Source organism: Sminthopsis crassicaudata, chromosome 5 (assembly GCF_048593235.1).
Source record: "Sminthopsis crassicaudata isolate SCR6 chromosome 5, ASM4859323v1, whole genome shotgun sequence".
Taxonomy (NCBI): domain Eukaryota; kingdom Metazoa; phylum Chordata; class Mammalia; order Dasyuromorphia; family Dasyuridae; genus Sminthopsis; species Sminthopsis crassicaudata.
In genome coordinates this window covers 169109624-169123763 of record NC_133621.1, presented here as the reverse complement: position 1 = coordinate 169123763, position 14140 = coordinate 169109624, and the positions used below count along the sequence as shown (strand labels likewise).

General features: G+C 36.5%; 1 protein-coding gene across 5 annotated transcripts in view; it reads left to right on the top strand.

Moving 5' to 3' along the window:
- GATA3 (GATA binding protein 3) overlaps nt 1–13082 on the top strand; it is a 33608-nt gene extending 20526 nt beyond the window's left edge. For 3 of the 5 annotated variants that reach the window (XM_074268706.1, XM_074268705.1, XM_074268708.1), the window contains exons 4-6: nt 450–595; nt 5675–5800; nt 11932–13082. In XM_074268706.1, coding sequence (XP_074124807.1) covers nt 450–595; nt 5675–5800; nt 11932–12216 — 557 coding nt within the window. In that variant the 3' untranslated portion in view covers nt 12217–13082. The remainder of the gene's footprint in view (nt 1–449; nt 596–5674; nt 5801–11931) is intronic. The other 2 variants (XM_074268710.1, XM_074268709.1) reach the window with 1 other exon arrangement.
- Nucleotides 13083–14140: the final 1058 nt, after the last annotated feature.

Genomic DNA, 14140 nt, shown 5'->3' with positions numbered 1-14140 from the left:
ATCTGAAAATAAGAAATGAAAATAGGTCACCCCATTTTCTTTTCCTTTTATTTTGAGACATTGCAGTTAAGCTTTTAAATTTTCCTTGGATTTAATATTTTCTCAGAGAAACAGTTTAAGTTGAAATCAGTTTTACTCTTTGTAGAGACTCAAATTTTCCCCAAGTTCCTTAACACCTTCTCCTCCCCCCCCCCCCCCCCAGGACAAAATTTTGTTGCTTTTTAGCCATATGTAAGTTTGAGAAGTATTTATATGTGTGAGTGAAATAAGAGTTATATAAGGAAGGAACAAATAATCAATATTTTAAACAAGAATTGGGGGAAATTCCCTCCCTAAGAGGGGAAAAAACCCTTCCTTTTTTCCAATTTTCCCTGTACAGCCCACACCCTAGTTTACTCAGCCTTCATGTATGTTTTCCAAAAGTGACTTATATGTAATCTTGTTTCCAGAAGGCAGGGAGTGTGTAAACTGCGGGGCAACCTCAACCCCATTGTGGAGGAGAGATGGTACTGGTCACTACCTGTGTAATGCGTGTGGACTCTACCACAAAATGAATGGACAGAACCGACCCCTCATTAAACCCAAGCGAAGGCTGGTAAGTTTTTGAGAAGCACTGATCCAATCACTAACCTTTTTGTGTTTTTAATTTCCTCCCTTCAGGAAGGGGGAGGGTTGGTTTTTTTTTTTTTTCCCCCAGGAAATTGGCAGAACAACCCCAAATCATGTCAGATTGCTCAGGAGAAGGGTTTCTCCATCTTTTTTTTTTTTTTTTTAATCCCCACATCAGACTTATTAAGAATGTATCTGCTAAATACTAAATTTGGGTCTGTGCCTTATTAGGAGGATTGCTTTTACATAATCAAACTGGGTGATTTTAAAATATACTAAAAACTCAATATTATGCTTTTCCTCATTGGGAAGGATTCATTATAAGGTGTATTTCTTCCAAAGAGGGTTTAGTTACTGAAAGAATAGCAAGTAGGATAATTCTGAGGCAGGAATCCCAAAGATAATACTGAATCATAGCCATAATGTAATGAATTCAAAGTTTATTTGTCTGTTAGTTGGATTGTAAATAATCAATCCGCCATCAAAACCGAAATGGTCTCTTTCTTCCTCTTTGGAACTAAGAATTGAGGATGCCTCACTACAGAAATTCCTCTGAGAGAAATTTTATTACTTTTCCCCTAACTTTCATGACCAGGAAAAATAGAGAAATTTAAATGATCATTAATATATTGGTTCATCTTCTGTTTTAACTTCTTGCCCATTAGAAATAGTGAAGAAAGTAGACCTATGCCAATATCCTTCCTAGCCCTAATTAATAATAGTTTTCATTTCTATGGTCTGTTTAGATTTATAAAATCCTTTCCTATAAAGAGACAGAGGATTATGTAGGTTGAGTAATTTGTCCAGAGTCACCATTTGTAAGTGTTGAAACTGAGACACATGACCCAGAAAAATATCTCAGGGATGTTTGTTTGTAGTGATGACTGAATCTAATGACAAAATTGACTAGATCCATATAGGAAAGATAAAGATGGCTTAGCAAATGATAAACTTTAGCCACAGAAAAATAGATAGATGAAGGACCAATTTTTTATGTGTGTAGTGGTGATGACATTCAAAGAACACTGAAGACTCAGAAAGGGAGGAGGAGGAATTTCCCCTTGTAGATCAATAGATGAGTTAGCATCCACCAAAATCTAAGGAAAAAAAATGGTTTCAGTACTGTTTTTAAAAGAAGTAGTTGCACTTCCCATCAACCAACACCTTTCACATCCTCTCTAGAAGAAGGAAAAACTTTCTAGGGATAGAAGTGCTCACAAGGCTTTGATTGTTTGGCAAGTCATAGATCTCCATGCTTTTTTCTCTTTTCTGTCAGTCTTCCCTTCAACTCTTTCAACCCCCCACATACAGGTTTGTTGTTTTTTTTTTCCTTTCTCTTATGTGCAAAGCTAACTTCCTAGGAAAAAGCTGCCGGATATCTGAGCACTGGAGATAACTCATAAACAACAGCTCTGCTTCCCCAACCTAAACATTAAGATGTTAGAACGGATCAAAACTAGAAGGATTTGAAAAAAGCAGCTGGAGGTGTTAGCTTAAAATGAGGGTGATCACACCACAGAAGAATGTTTTGAATCACCCAAAACCTGGCCTTGGTTAAAAAAAACCCTCTTGTCCTAAAATGTTTTAATACCCTTAAGGTGTAGAAAGTGAGAAAAAAGGAAGAAACATTGTGTGTGCGTGCATGCATGTGTGCTGGTGTGCACGGGTGCATGTATGTAACTGTGGGAGGGCATTTCACATACACATATACAGGGGCTACCTGCAAATGATATATTTTTCTTTTGACTTATTGTCTGTACCGACTGCAGATCGGGAAATCATTTTTTTAAAACCATTATGCCTTGACTCAACTTTCCCAAGAAAGCACAGGAACTCTGAGTAATAAATGATTTTCATTTTAAAGTTCAGTTACTATTATATTTTCATCTGTCATTCATTTCTTAATCATCCTTTCTGGAGAAATGTATATCTTTAGTTCCTTAGAAATGAAATATACTTGAAATCTATTCAGATTTTACTTATCCTTCAGTGACATTGTAACTGCTAGAATTATGGAACCTCTGTTTTCTTCTCTTCTCTTCCATAAAGCTCTTTCCTCCAACTCTATAGTGTCCTTAGCTTACTATTTTCTCCCCCTGCCTCAGATCATTTAAGATTTGGAGAAATATACCTGAGTTTATAATAGAGCATTTCTAAAAGATACGTATCTACCATTAAATAAACTAATACAAGACACATAAATAATCTCAAGGGAGAAAAGTGGAGGTTTTTTTTTTTTTTTTTCTTCTTCTCCTTAGTGCCATCAGGGTTTTCAGAATTTTTCATAACCAGAAAGTAGTTGAACTACTTGCAATATTAATGCAGTTTGCCTCCTGTCAATAAGCTGAAGAGTATGGCTTTTGAAAGAGATTCTGCATAAATAGTGTAAAGCCTGCAAGACAGAAGGCATGTTTGCAGTCTGTTTGAATTCATGCCATTATTCACATTAGCCTTGGTTTGGGTTTGAAGTTTATTTTATTTTGTGTTTGTTGCTTTGAGCTGGCTTTATACATATGTAAAATATAATACTTATATTCCTATGATAAAACATAGTAACAAAACTTTTGTGGTTTTTTTTTTGAGCTAGCACTATGTATCTGTAAAATAGAATATTTATATCCATACATTAATAACAAAACTTTTGGTTTTTTTGAGCTAGCATTATATTTTTATAAAATATAATACTTACATCCATATAAGAGCATATAATATATGGTGGCTTGGAAAAAGTAATAACATCTGAGAATCATTTCTAAAATAATCAAGTTTATTGATATTGATAAATACTGATTATTTAAAATAATCAAGGGAATTTTATAGTAATTATGAAAAATAATACTTTTGATTTGTTTAGTAGCTTTCGTTTTAAGAGTGTATATATGAAATGATTTCTTGGGAATTTCACTATTAGCTGTGGTCCTTTATGAGGTGACAGTTTTAAAAGACTCCAAGTTATGTAGAATTAGGAATTAAGTGCTCTTGGTGATGATGAACAGTCCACACAAATTGGTTAGCAATAGATCACCAAGGTTTCTCAGGGATGGTATTTTTTGACTTAATTTCTAAATCAGTATTGTCTAGAGAGCAAAATCACATTTCTAAAAATTGTGTCATTGATATTTAGGAATTAAAGAATTTAGTGAGTCTGAAACATTATTGTTACTGATTTATCAATTTTGAGGAGGCAATTTCATGTATTCAGTTTAACTTTTCTCTTGGTGTAATATTAAAGAGAGTCAATCTAACGTCACTTTCTGATTTTCCTGAAACACAATCTGTTTGATTAACGGTTATGTTCCATGTCTTTCCCCCCCCCCCCCCCCCCCAGGAGAAAGGTGGTAGAATCCTTAGGTGAGAGGGAGACATTGAATATAATAGATTTTTTTCAAGTGTGTAACTTAGTTCCTCCCTTTCCCCATAACTTCTTTTAAAGGTGCAGAAAGTGATGAAAATTTTAAAGAAATAAATTTTTTTTTTTTGCCATAGACAGAAAATAATCACTTTCCATTACTACTAAGGAGTTAGAAATGAAAAGTAAAGCAGTTAAATAGTTAGGAACTTAAAAAAAGATTGAAATAATGGTTGTTGTTCAGTCATTTTTTTTTCAGCCATGTCCACCTCTTCATGATCCTTTTTGGGGATTTTTTTGACAAAGATACCAGAGTAGTTTGTCATTTCTTTCTCCAGCTAATTTTACTGATTCAGAAACTGAGGCACACAGGGTTAAGTGATTTGCCCCCAAGGTCACACATCTAATAAATGTTTAAGGCCAAATTTGAACTCAAAAAATGAGACTTCCTGACTAAATCCAGCACTCTGTCCTTTTAAAGAAAAATAAATGTAATGACATAACCAGGAAGTCCATGGAAAGTAACAAGCATTTATATTTAAACTCCTACTATGCGCCAGGCATTGTGCTTCAATGCATTACAGATATCTCATTTGATACAGATGGGTATTGCCTCTGCTACTCTACCACTCAGTGGAGTAGGGGATGGTTCGACTGGTTTACTTAATGTATTGGCACGATTAAGCATATGTCAAGGTGTTTGAGAATGGGGGGAGGGCTGAGGAGGAAGGAGAAAAGGGAAGAAATATGGGAAGAAGGGGAGGAAGAGGGAAAAAAATTTCAGGTTATTTGGCTGACGAAGATCTAATGTTTTAATTGAGTAACAAATTTCCTTGTTTTTAGTTTGTGTCGTTGGCTTGAAGCAATTGAGGTATGAGAGGGTTGGTTGTTTTTCATAAGTATCAAGGAATAAAGTTTGGAAGCATAGGCTGCATGATATACCACTTTCCACAGTGGTCTCAAAATATTATGAAGTTTAACTGACAAGTTATTGAAGGATGTCTGATCAAATTATAGAAAATAGGCTACTTTCATCCAGATACATTGATATTCTCTCATATATTATTTGCCTCTTGTAGTTTGTTTGTTTGTTTTGGGTAATTGTCCTTTTAGTTACTTGGACTTTTTCCATTTCTGTTCCTTTATTTTGTATATCCCAAGTTTTATGGAATTGTGGCTTTAGGTTTCTCTCATTGTCACTGTTCCCATTTGCTTAGTAGCATTTGTTTATATTGATTTTAACTGGAAACTCTGCTGTGAAAGCAGCTCTTTAAGCCAGGACCCAAGAAGTGGAACTATTAGCCTGGGGAGGGGGGGGGGGGGGATGTGAAACTTCATGCTGTGGCCTGTAGGCCTCAAAAAAGTAATTTCCCAGTGTGTTCTGGGGTGTCTGGAGGGAGAGTGGCTATCCTCCAAGTGTCAAGGATAGCTTTTTATTTCCCCTGTAAGGTTACTGCTTCAACCCCCAGCCTCCACTCACTTACCTCAGACCAAATATGAGGTTAAAGTTAAAATAGTCAGACCCATGTGTTCTAATGTGTATGAATTAGCTCTGTTTAGGTTTGTCTAAGCCGATTTTGGGGATCATCACTTTCATGTGGGCTACTTGCTAGTTTTGATTTCAATGACGATTTCTTTCTTTCTTTCTTTTTTAAAAAATCTTAATGTATTTTTATCTCTTCCCTCTCCTTTCTCTACCCACTCCCTCCATCCCAGTCTGCAGCCAGAAGAGCGGGTACGTCCTGTGCAAACTGTCAGACCACCACTACTACTCTGTGGAGGAGAAATGCCAATGGAGATCCCGTGTGTAACGCCTGTGGACTCTACTACAAGCTGCACAATGTAAGTGTAAATGTAGCCTCAAAATATCTACTAAGGCAGCAGTGACTCTACAGCTAAAGCTTTCTTGCTTCTTTTGTGACTTCCCAGTTAATGGAACTGACTTTATTTGGGCAAGTATTGGCCCCAGGTCACTGTTTAGTTATAATTAATGTCCAAAGAAGGGAAGTCACTAGGTTATGATTTTCGAGGTCGTAGCAACTCATGAATATCATCTACTGGGGGTGGAGGGGCCATGAACTGCATCAGTGGGCGTTCTCATGTGAATGACATCATAGATATTTCAAATGTTAAAAATATATAATGAATGTACAAGGAGTCACTTTGGAGCATTTCTGTTTTTACTATTTTTTTTTAAGGTCCTTGTATCAGGAGCAATATAGTTTAGCCATATAAGTGCTAAGTTAAGTTTACACAGAACAACATTATCCACTTAACCTGCTTTGGAAAACAACATGAAATGTAGAAATGTGATGTGCTAAGTGTGCTTGGTTTGGTTTTACAAGAAAAAAAAATTAGAAAACAAAAAAGAAGCCAGCAATTATATTTTTGATATTTCCTTGTTTTTCCTTTTTTCTTTTCTATTTCTTTCTTTTTTCTTCTCTCTCTCTCTCTCTCTCTCTCTCTCTCTCTCTCTCTCTCTCTCTCTCTCTCTCTCTCTCTCTCTCTCTTCCTTCCTTCCTTCCTTCCTTCCTTCTCCCCCTCCCCCTTTCTCCAAAGAGAGGAAAAGAGAAATTGAATTATAATGCATGGCTTCAATCCCTAAAACCAAGAGGAAAGATTCTATGACTGAGGAGTGAAGGGGGCTAGTGGTGGGAAGGTGTTAGAAAAAGACACAGCTAACCACTTGCTTCATATTTTAAATGGAGTCTTGTCTATGAGATCTGAAATGAAATGTCTTAGAAACCCTGAGAAAAGGCAGCAATATGAAAATACCTATGCCCAGCAAAACAAAGACTCAAGTGCTTTCTCATATCTTATTGACAGAAGAATCACTAATAAAAATATTCATAATAATCATAATTTCCACTTTTTTTCTACGGAGAGTTAGCTGTGTTTATTTTCATTTTTATTATTGGCTTCTCCTATATTTGCCACTGTTTTTCCTTTCTTCTTTTTTAAAATCTATTTCCATTTTTTCCCTCAGGGCCATGACCTTTACTTTAGTGCCATGGACCACCTTAGTAAAGTAAATCTTTTAAAAAAACCAAGCTTTGGACTGAAGACATTTTACCCTCCCTCATCCCTCCCCTTCAAGATTCTTGGCCACTCTGACCTTGGCTAAATCTGGTGGGAAGGGAAGGAAAGACAATTTTTTTTTTTTTTTTTTTTTTTTTTTTTTTTTTGCCCAAGGGCTCTTCTGGCAACATCTCCACCTCAACCAAGAATACTTGGGATTTGGAGAGGAAGCTCCTTCTCTTTAGTTTTTCCTGCAAAATTTCTTGGGTTCTTCTGACATTATTCAAGGATAACGAAAACACTGCAGCCTTCATGGACCTTTCCTCTGTTGAAAGAACTACTCTCTATTTGGGAAGGAATTTTTCAGTATTTTCAGGTTCTTTTTGTAAAACCTGTCATTTATGCTCTCTTCATATGGTTCCCATTTGTTATTGTACTCTAGTGTAAATGGGTGCTTGTTTTTAAGTAATTTAAAAGAAGGCCTTTTTTTTTTTTTTTTAAACTTGAGGGGAATTCTGTTGCCCATTGAGTGGAGAGAGAGCTAAAGATGTGTGCTTAATTTCTGGGAGGTTCAATGTAGATAGATTTATTGCTTTCTTTATCATTGATACCACTGATAAGAACTCCCTTCTTCCGGGTTTGGCAGAGCTAGGATGAATATTTATGTTGAGGATTTCCAAGGAATAAAAAGAGAAAAGTGAGAAAAGAGGAAAGGCAAAGGCATGATTAGCAGTGACTTTAGTTTTCTGTGGGAGAGGTAGACTTCCTTGTAAAAACTTTTGGAGATGGTCTCTACCTTCTCAGTTCTCTGAGTTGTTTCACAACTTTCCAGTGGACCAATCCCTGCCTAATATAAGCAAGGAGATGAAGAAATGCAGAATATTCTGTGAGGAATGCTCAGCCCATTCGTTTGGTATTTGCCCAGGGCAGCATTTCCTAAACTGATTTGGCTGAAAGACACTTTTAGGCTTGTAATAAATTGATGGAACCCTTAAATGCTCTTCTATGGAATCTGGGGTTATAGAATGCCCCTGGGATAAAAAAGAACTTGGGAAATTTTTTTAACAAAAGAAAGGAAATTAAGCTTGATTTCATATTGAAAAATTCTAAGTATAGTGTTTTATTTACATATATTATTTCATACTTAATATTTCAAATGAGAAGGGATAAATAAACTCGAAACATTCTCTTGGCATTTCTGCTCACCTCATATAGATAACCAGTTTCATGGAATTCATTTGGGGGAAATGCTGCCCTGAGGGTAAGGTTTTAGAGAGCCCCATTTGATGAATCTATGATATCATCTTGGGCTGTCTTGGTAACTCTAGGCCCTGCCTGAATGGTTTCCAGGCTTTTTTTCTCTTTAAGAGTTATTCAGAGGACAAAAATATGTATCTCCGGGTATGTGCACACACACTTTCAGCCTACTGTATATGAGTTAAGAGAAAAATATTTCAAAAACAATTGTCAGATTTTAATTGACACTCTTCCCCAAATCAGGAATCCAGGCTATTGGGTATAAGATGGGCACTTCTGTCTCAGACAGGGGAAGTCGATTTTATTTTGCTCTTGTTCCTTGTTTGACTCAGAGATGTCACTTCTCAATTGTTATATGATCTGGCTATCTACCAATTTGGACTCAGGGCTTGCTTGACTATAGGAGCAGGACCAATAGGAGACATAGAAGAAAACCATCTCCTTCCTTTTTTTTTTTAAATTTGATTTTCTCAAAGGTAGCTCAGAAAAGTGGGAAAAGTAAAAGTCTCCCACTAGGTAATGAAATCCTGAGCAAATTACTAAAATATTCAGACTTAACAGAAAGCTTGGATTAGATGTTCACTAAGGTTGGTTTTTTTGTTTTTTTTTTGCTGGAGTCTGATATTTCATTATTATGTAGATATGTTTCTTCTACATACAGATTGAGATGTTAACAATTATGTGAAGTTAACCACACAAATTTCAACTTTCAACAAAGTAACTTTCCTGTACAATAAATGTAAGAATTGTAGCATCATAGACTTAGAACTAAAAGGGACCCAGAAGCTATTTAGTCAAATTCTCTCATTTTATAGCTGAGAAAACAGAGAAAGATTGTCACAAAGATAATTAGTAGTAATAGTAGTAGTAGTAGTAGTAGTAGTAGTAGTAGTAGTAGTAGTAGTAGTTGTAGTAATATCAATAGTAGTAGGTGATCTTAAAATAGTGCTTTTTGGTTTGAAAAAAGTTGGCCATTTTTGACACTTCCCAGGGAACTTCTCTCTTTATTCCCATTCCACTCTTAACGGAAGGATCCTCTCAATGGGGGGAGTTTAGCCACTGTGGAATTTATGACTATGACTAGCCTTCTTACTTTGTGTAGTGATAATAAGAATCCATCCTGAGATAATTGTTGGCATACAAGTTAGCAACTAGAGAAAATAATCAGTTCTCCTTTTCATAGTCTTTAATGTTTCTCCTGCCCATCTAGATACCCATGAAGAGAAGCAATGAGTTTCTTGCTAGTTAGTTATCTAGGTGTTCAGATACCTGCATATCTACATCACTGGATCAAGGTGACATTGTAGTTAGTTATCTAGGTTTATGTTATCTGGGGATCTTGATATTGTACTTAGATTCTAGCTATGTACTGTTACTTGAATATCAAGATATCAGCATATGGAGACATGCCTTTGTAGATTTTACTCTCTAGATTTTACTGTATACCTAGTTTCTTACCTAGCTAGAGATAGTGATAGATGGTAGAAGGAATAGGAGGGAGCTGTCATCTCTGGAGACTTCAGAGTTGACCATGATATGAAAGCTGATGAAAGAGAGTATATAGATTTAATTTTGGGAATGACCTTTTTATTTATGCTGCTGCAACTGTACTAGCCTTCCCAAAGCAATGAGAAAATGAGCTCTATGTCCCATATCCTGGAGGTCATACCAACTTTTGGATCTAGATTCTTGTTTGTTTTTCAAATCTTAACTCAGAGCTCCTCTTAGGAATTTTTGTCTTTAATGCTAGCAGCTTAAATAGTGCTAGTTCTAGGAACCTGTTTGGTATTTAATGACTATTTTCCTCAGTATTCATTTTCTAGTTTTAAAAGCAACTGGGGATATTCTTGAGCTTTGGAACATATCATCTCTTCTGACACAAGAAGCAGAGTTGGAAAGGGCTGTTTCTGCCCCAAGGTACATTAGGCAGATTGAGCAGGTTCTTAGGATACCAAAGCTTCAGATTCAAACCTTGCCATTAACTCCTTACTCCTTTTCACCTCCTTTTTCTTGGAAATAATACAAAATGGATTGAACTGCAGTTATTAAGTGACTTGCCTAAGTTTAGGCCCTATAGGTTAATGGATACTCTTCAGGTTAATGGATATATGCTGGACCATGATTTTTATTCACCTGACCTTGACCAGGTGTGGGAAATAACAGTTAAATAATTATATTTCTCTCCTGGCATTATCTTATATATACTTACCTTATATATATATATATATATATATATATATATACATATATATATATATATATATATATATATATATATGTGTGTGTGTGTGTGTGTGTGTGTGTGTGTGTGTGTGTATGTGTGTATACACACACACATATATATCTTATATATACTTAAATCTCTTTTTAAGAAGAAATGAGTTCAGAAGAACGAGATGAAAGTCTCTGAGGCTAAAGTGTAGCATGCATGTCAGGACAGGGTAATGTGGGAATAGTAACTGAAGTTTACCTTGTTTTGCTATGGACTTTCAACACCTGCCATGCTTGACCTTTCATCCTTAGTCTGGGATTATTTCGGTATCTAGCAAATGGTCTTTTGAGGCATTTATTCTTTACTGATAGGTTGCTGTTTGTCCTTCTCGAAGCGGACCATATCATCAGGGAGCTGATGCCATGACATGCTAGTGACTTGGATTTAAGTCAGGGAGAGCTATTCAAGTTCACCTGCCCCAGTTTCCCCTCCAGAGCCATCTGGGTCCAGTGACAAGATATGGATGGGGATGACTAGAGCTGGCCCTGGATGCAATGGGAGACCTTGGACTTTTTAAGCTAAGGGCTTCAACTGGTCTGTTTGACTGAGGCTGCACCCATTCAGTGATTAAGGGTAGTTAACAATTGAGGCAAAGGATCTTCTCTTTCATTTAGTCCAGAAAAAGTCTAAACAAATGAATAAATAAATAAATCTGAGAGGGGAAGAACCTCAGAGTTTCTAGCCAAAGCAGAAATTAGCGGAAGACTAGTGGATACAAGGCCAAATTAACAACTTATAAAGGTTTAGTTTAAGTGGAAAGTATGAGGGGAGCAATTACGTTCTAAAAAAGGCTGTAGAGCTGAAAACAACCTATAAAATGAGGAAAATGTACATGCCAAAGGGACATTTTAGTGTAAGGCTCATTCTGAAAAGGTCAGGACTAAACCAAAAATTGCTTAAGAGTGACTCAATACCAGAGTTTCGGAGATAACTACTCTTTCTTCATCAATACTTGCCTGGGTCAGCTCAGAGTAAAAATGTATTTATCCTTTGATGTCACAAATTATGATTCTGGTTTGATCATCATATAAGCAAAATGGCATTGGGCGAAATGTCTAAAAGAAGAATTAAGGGAAAAAAAACTTCTATAGATATGAAGCCATCATCATTAGGTCCCTAAAATGAGGTCTTTTGGAACCTTGGTTTCTTGAGGAAATTTCCCTAAAATAATACTAAAACTGACTGAAAAACTCTAGTTCATGTATAGTAACTTGTAACTCTTGGTCCCTGAGAATGAGAATGGAATTCTATATCCCAAGAGTTTCCTGAAGAAAGGGGGAGGGTGAGAGGTGGGAAGGAAGGAGGGGAAGAGCCTAACATCGAGAAATCTATAGCATGGTGGTGGTAGTGATGATGTATGAGAGCCTTTGGCCATTTTGGAGCTAGCATGAAAGCAAAAAAATATATATAATTAATCTTTGTTTAGATTAACAGACCCCTGACTATGAAGAAGGAAGGCATCCAGACCAGAAACCGAAAAATGTCTAGCAAATCCAAAAAATGCAAAAAGGTTCACGACAGCCTGGAGGACTTCCCCAAAAGCAGCTCGTTTAATCCGGCCGCCCTCTCCAGACATATGTCTTCTCTCAGTCATATTTCACCTTTTAGCCACTCCAGTCACATGCTGACTACTCCAACACCGATGCACCCACCATCCAGCCTCTCTTTTGGACCTCACCATCCATCCAGCATGGTCACTGCCATGGGTTAGACTTCCTGTTCAATGCTTAAAGGTCTCAAAGTGAGATTTCTCCCCCTCCCCTTTATACTTGCATTTTTGCAGGAGCAGTATCATGAAGCCTAAAAATGATGGAAATATGTTATTTGAAGGCAGAAAGCAAAGTGATGTTTGCCACTTTTTAAAAGGAGCTCACTGTGGTGTCTATGTTCTCAACCACTGAATCTGGATCCCATTTGTGAATAAGCCATTCAGACTCATATTCCCTACTTAACAGGGTCTCTAGTGCTGTGAAAAAAAAATGCTGAACATTGCATATAACTTATATTGTAAGAAATACTGTACATTTGAGGAAGACTTTATTGCATCTGGGTAGCTGTAAGAAGGGCATGAAGGACACCGAGAAATTTAAAGAATATGGGGAGAAAAAAGTGCGGAAGTAAGAAGAAACTAGGTCTAATATCCACATGGACAAACTGCCAGTTGTGTTTTCTTTTACTGGCCACAGTTGTTGATACATTTAAAAAAAAAAAAAAAAAAGAAGAAAAACAATAAGTCATAGGCAGTTCATTCATTCAAGGCTGTGGGCCTCTGCATAGGAAGAAACACAATCAATTCCAGGCAATCAGTGTTAACATTCCGATATTGCCACTGAGGGTTTTCAGATAGCCATTCTCCAGACCTATATGCATTGTGAACAAGTCCCTGTAATTGTTGTTTGTATGTATAATTCAAAGTACCAAAATAAGAAAAGATGTAGATTTATTTCATCATATTATACAGACTGAATTGTATAAATTTATTTACTGCTAGTGTTAAGAACTGCTTTTTTTGTTTTAATATTTTTTTCTCTCTCTATTTTTTGGTTGAATAAACTAGATTACATTCAGTTGACCTAAGGTGGTTGTGCTCTAGAGGGTTTATTTTCCATTTTGTTTTTTGTTGATATTTATTAAATAGCTTCCACGGGTACAGCGGCATCTGTCTTTTCACTCACTCCTCTTGCGGCCTGTGCTAATGCGGGTAGCAGTGTATGAGCTACCAACATGCATGTTAGCCATCGAGGCCTTCATTGGCCCAAGTCCTTCTGAGAGCAGCCTGGCTGATTTATTAGATCCCTTTGTGTTCTGTGCTAGTTGTCACTGCCTTAATACAGTCTGTTGGGGAAAAAAAAGCTGCAACAGTTGTTTTTTTTTTATTTTTTTTTTTTAAACCACAAGATAACATGTCATCGAAGCGATGGCCAAGCTCTCATAGAATATGGTAGTTGTAGCTTATTTAAATATATGAAGCTTTTTGAAAAAAAAAAAACTAATGTAAGTTGTATCCACAAGGAGGTAATTTTAACCCTCCACATTCATGATCTATTCCTATGGGGAATTGTTTGGGTGTATGTGGGGGTCCGAGTTTGTCCCAGAAGAGTTTATTTCGTGGCTGAGGCAACTCTCATGGCCACCAAGCTTGAGTTCCCTTGACTTGCCTCTTTTTTTTTTTTTTTTTTTCTTTTAAATCCCTGTGGGACCTGGGTAGGCAAAGTTCCCACAGGAGAAAATGGGACCTTTCCCTGTCTAAAACCCACAAGATGAGACTGCTGCAGATGGATTCCTTGTGGTAATGTTCAAGATGTAAATGAACTGGGCTGGCTCTTGGGTTTCATTTCTGTTTTGCTTTTCTACTGTTGAATGGAATAACACCGCAGTGAAGGATTTATTGGAATGTTTGTGAGACATGAAATAAGCATTTTGTAACGCTGTATATTTCCCTTTTACTCTGTTGACAGAATGTGTAACTATGGTGCACATTGAAAAAAAATCTATGTTAATCACCTCTCTGCTTTCTTAAATATCTTAAACCTAAAACTCAATGTTGAAATAAAGGAGTAGAGAATTGCTGAGATGCAAAAGGAGATCTTTTTGGCTCCTAATTAACCATCGACAATGTTGTTTTCGATTACTTT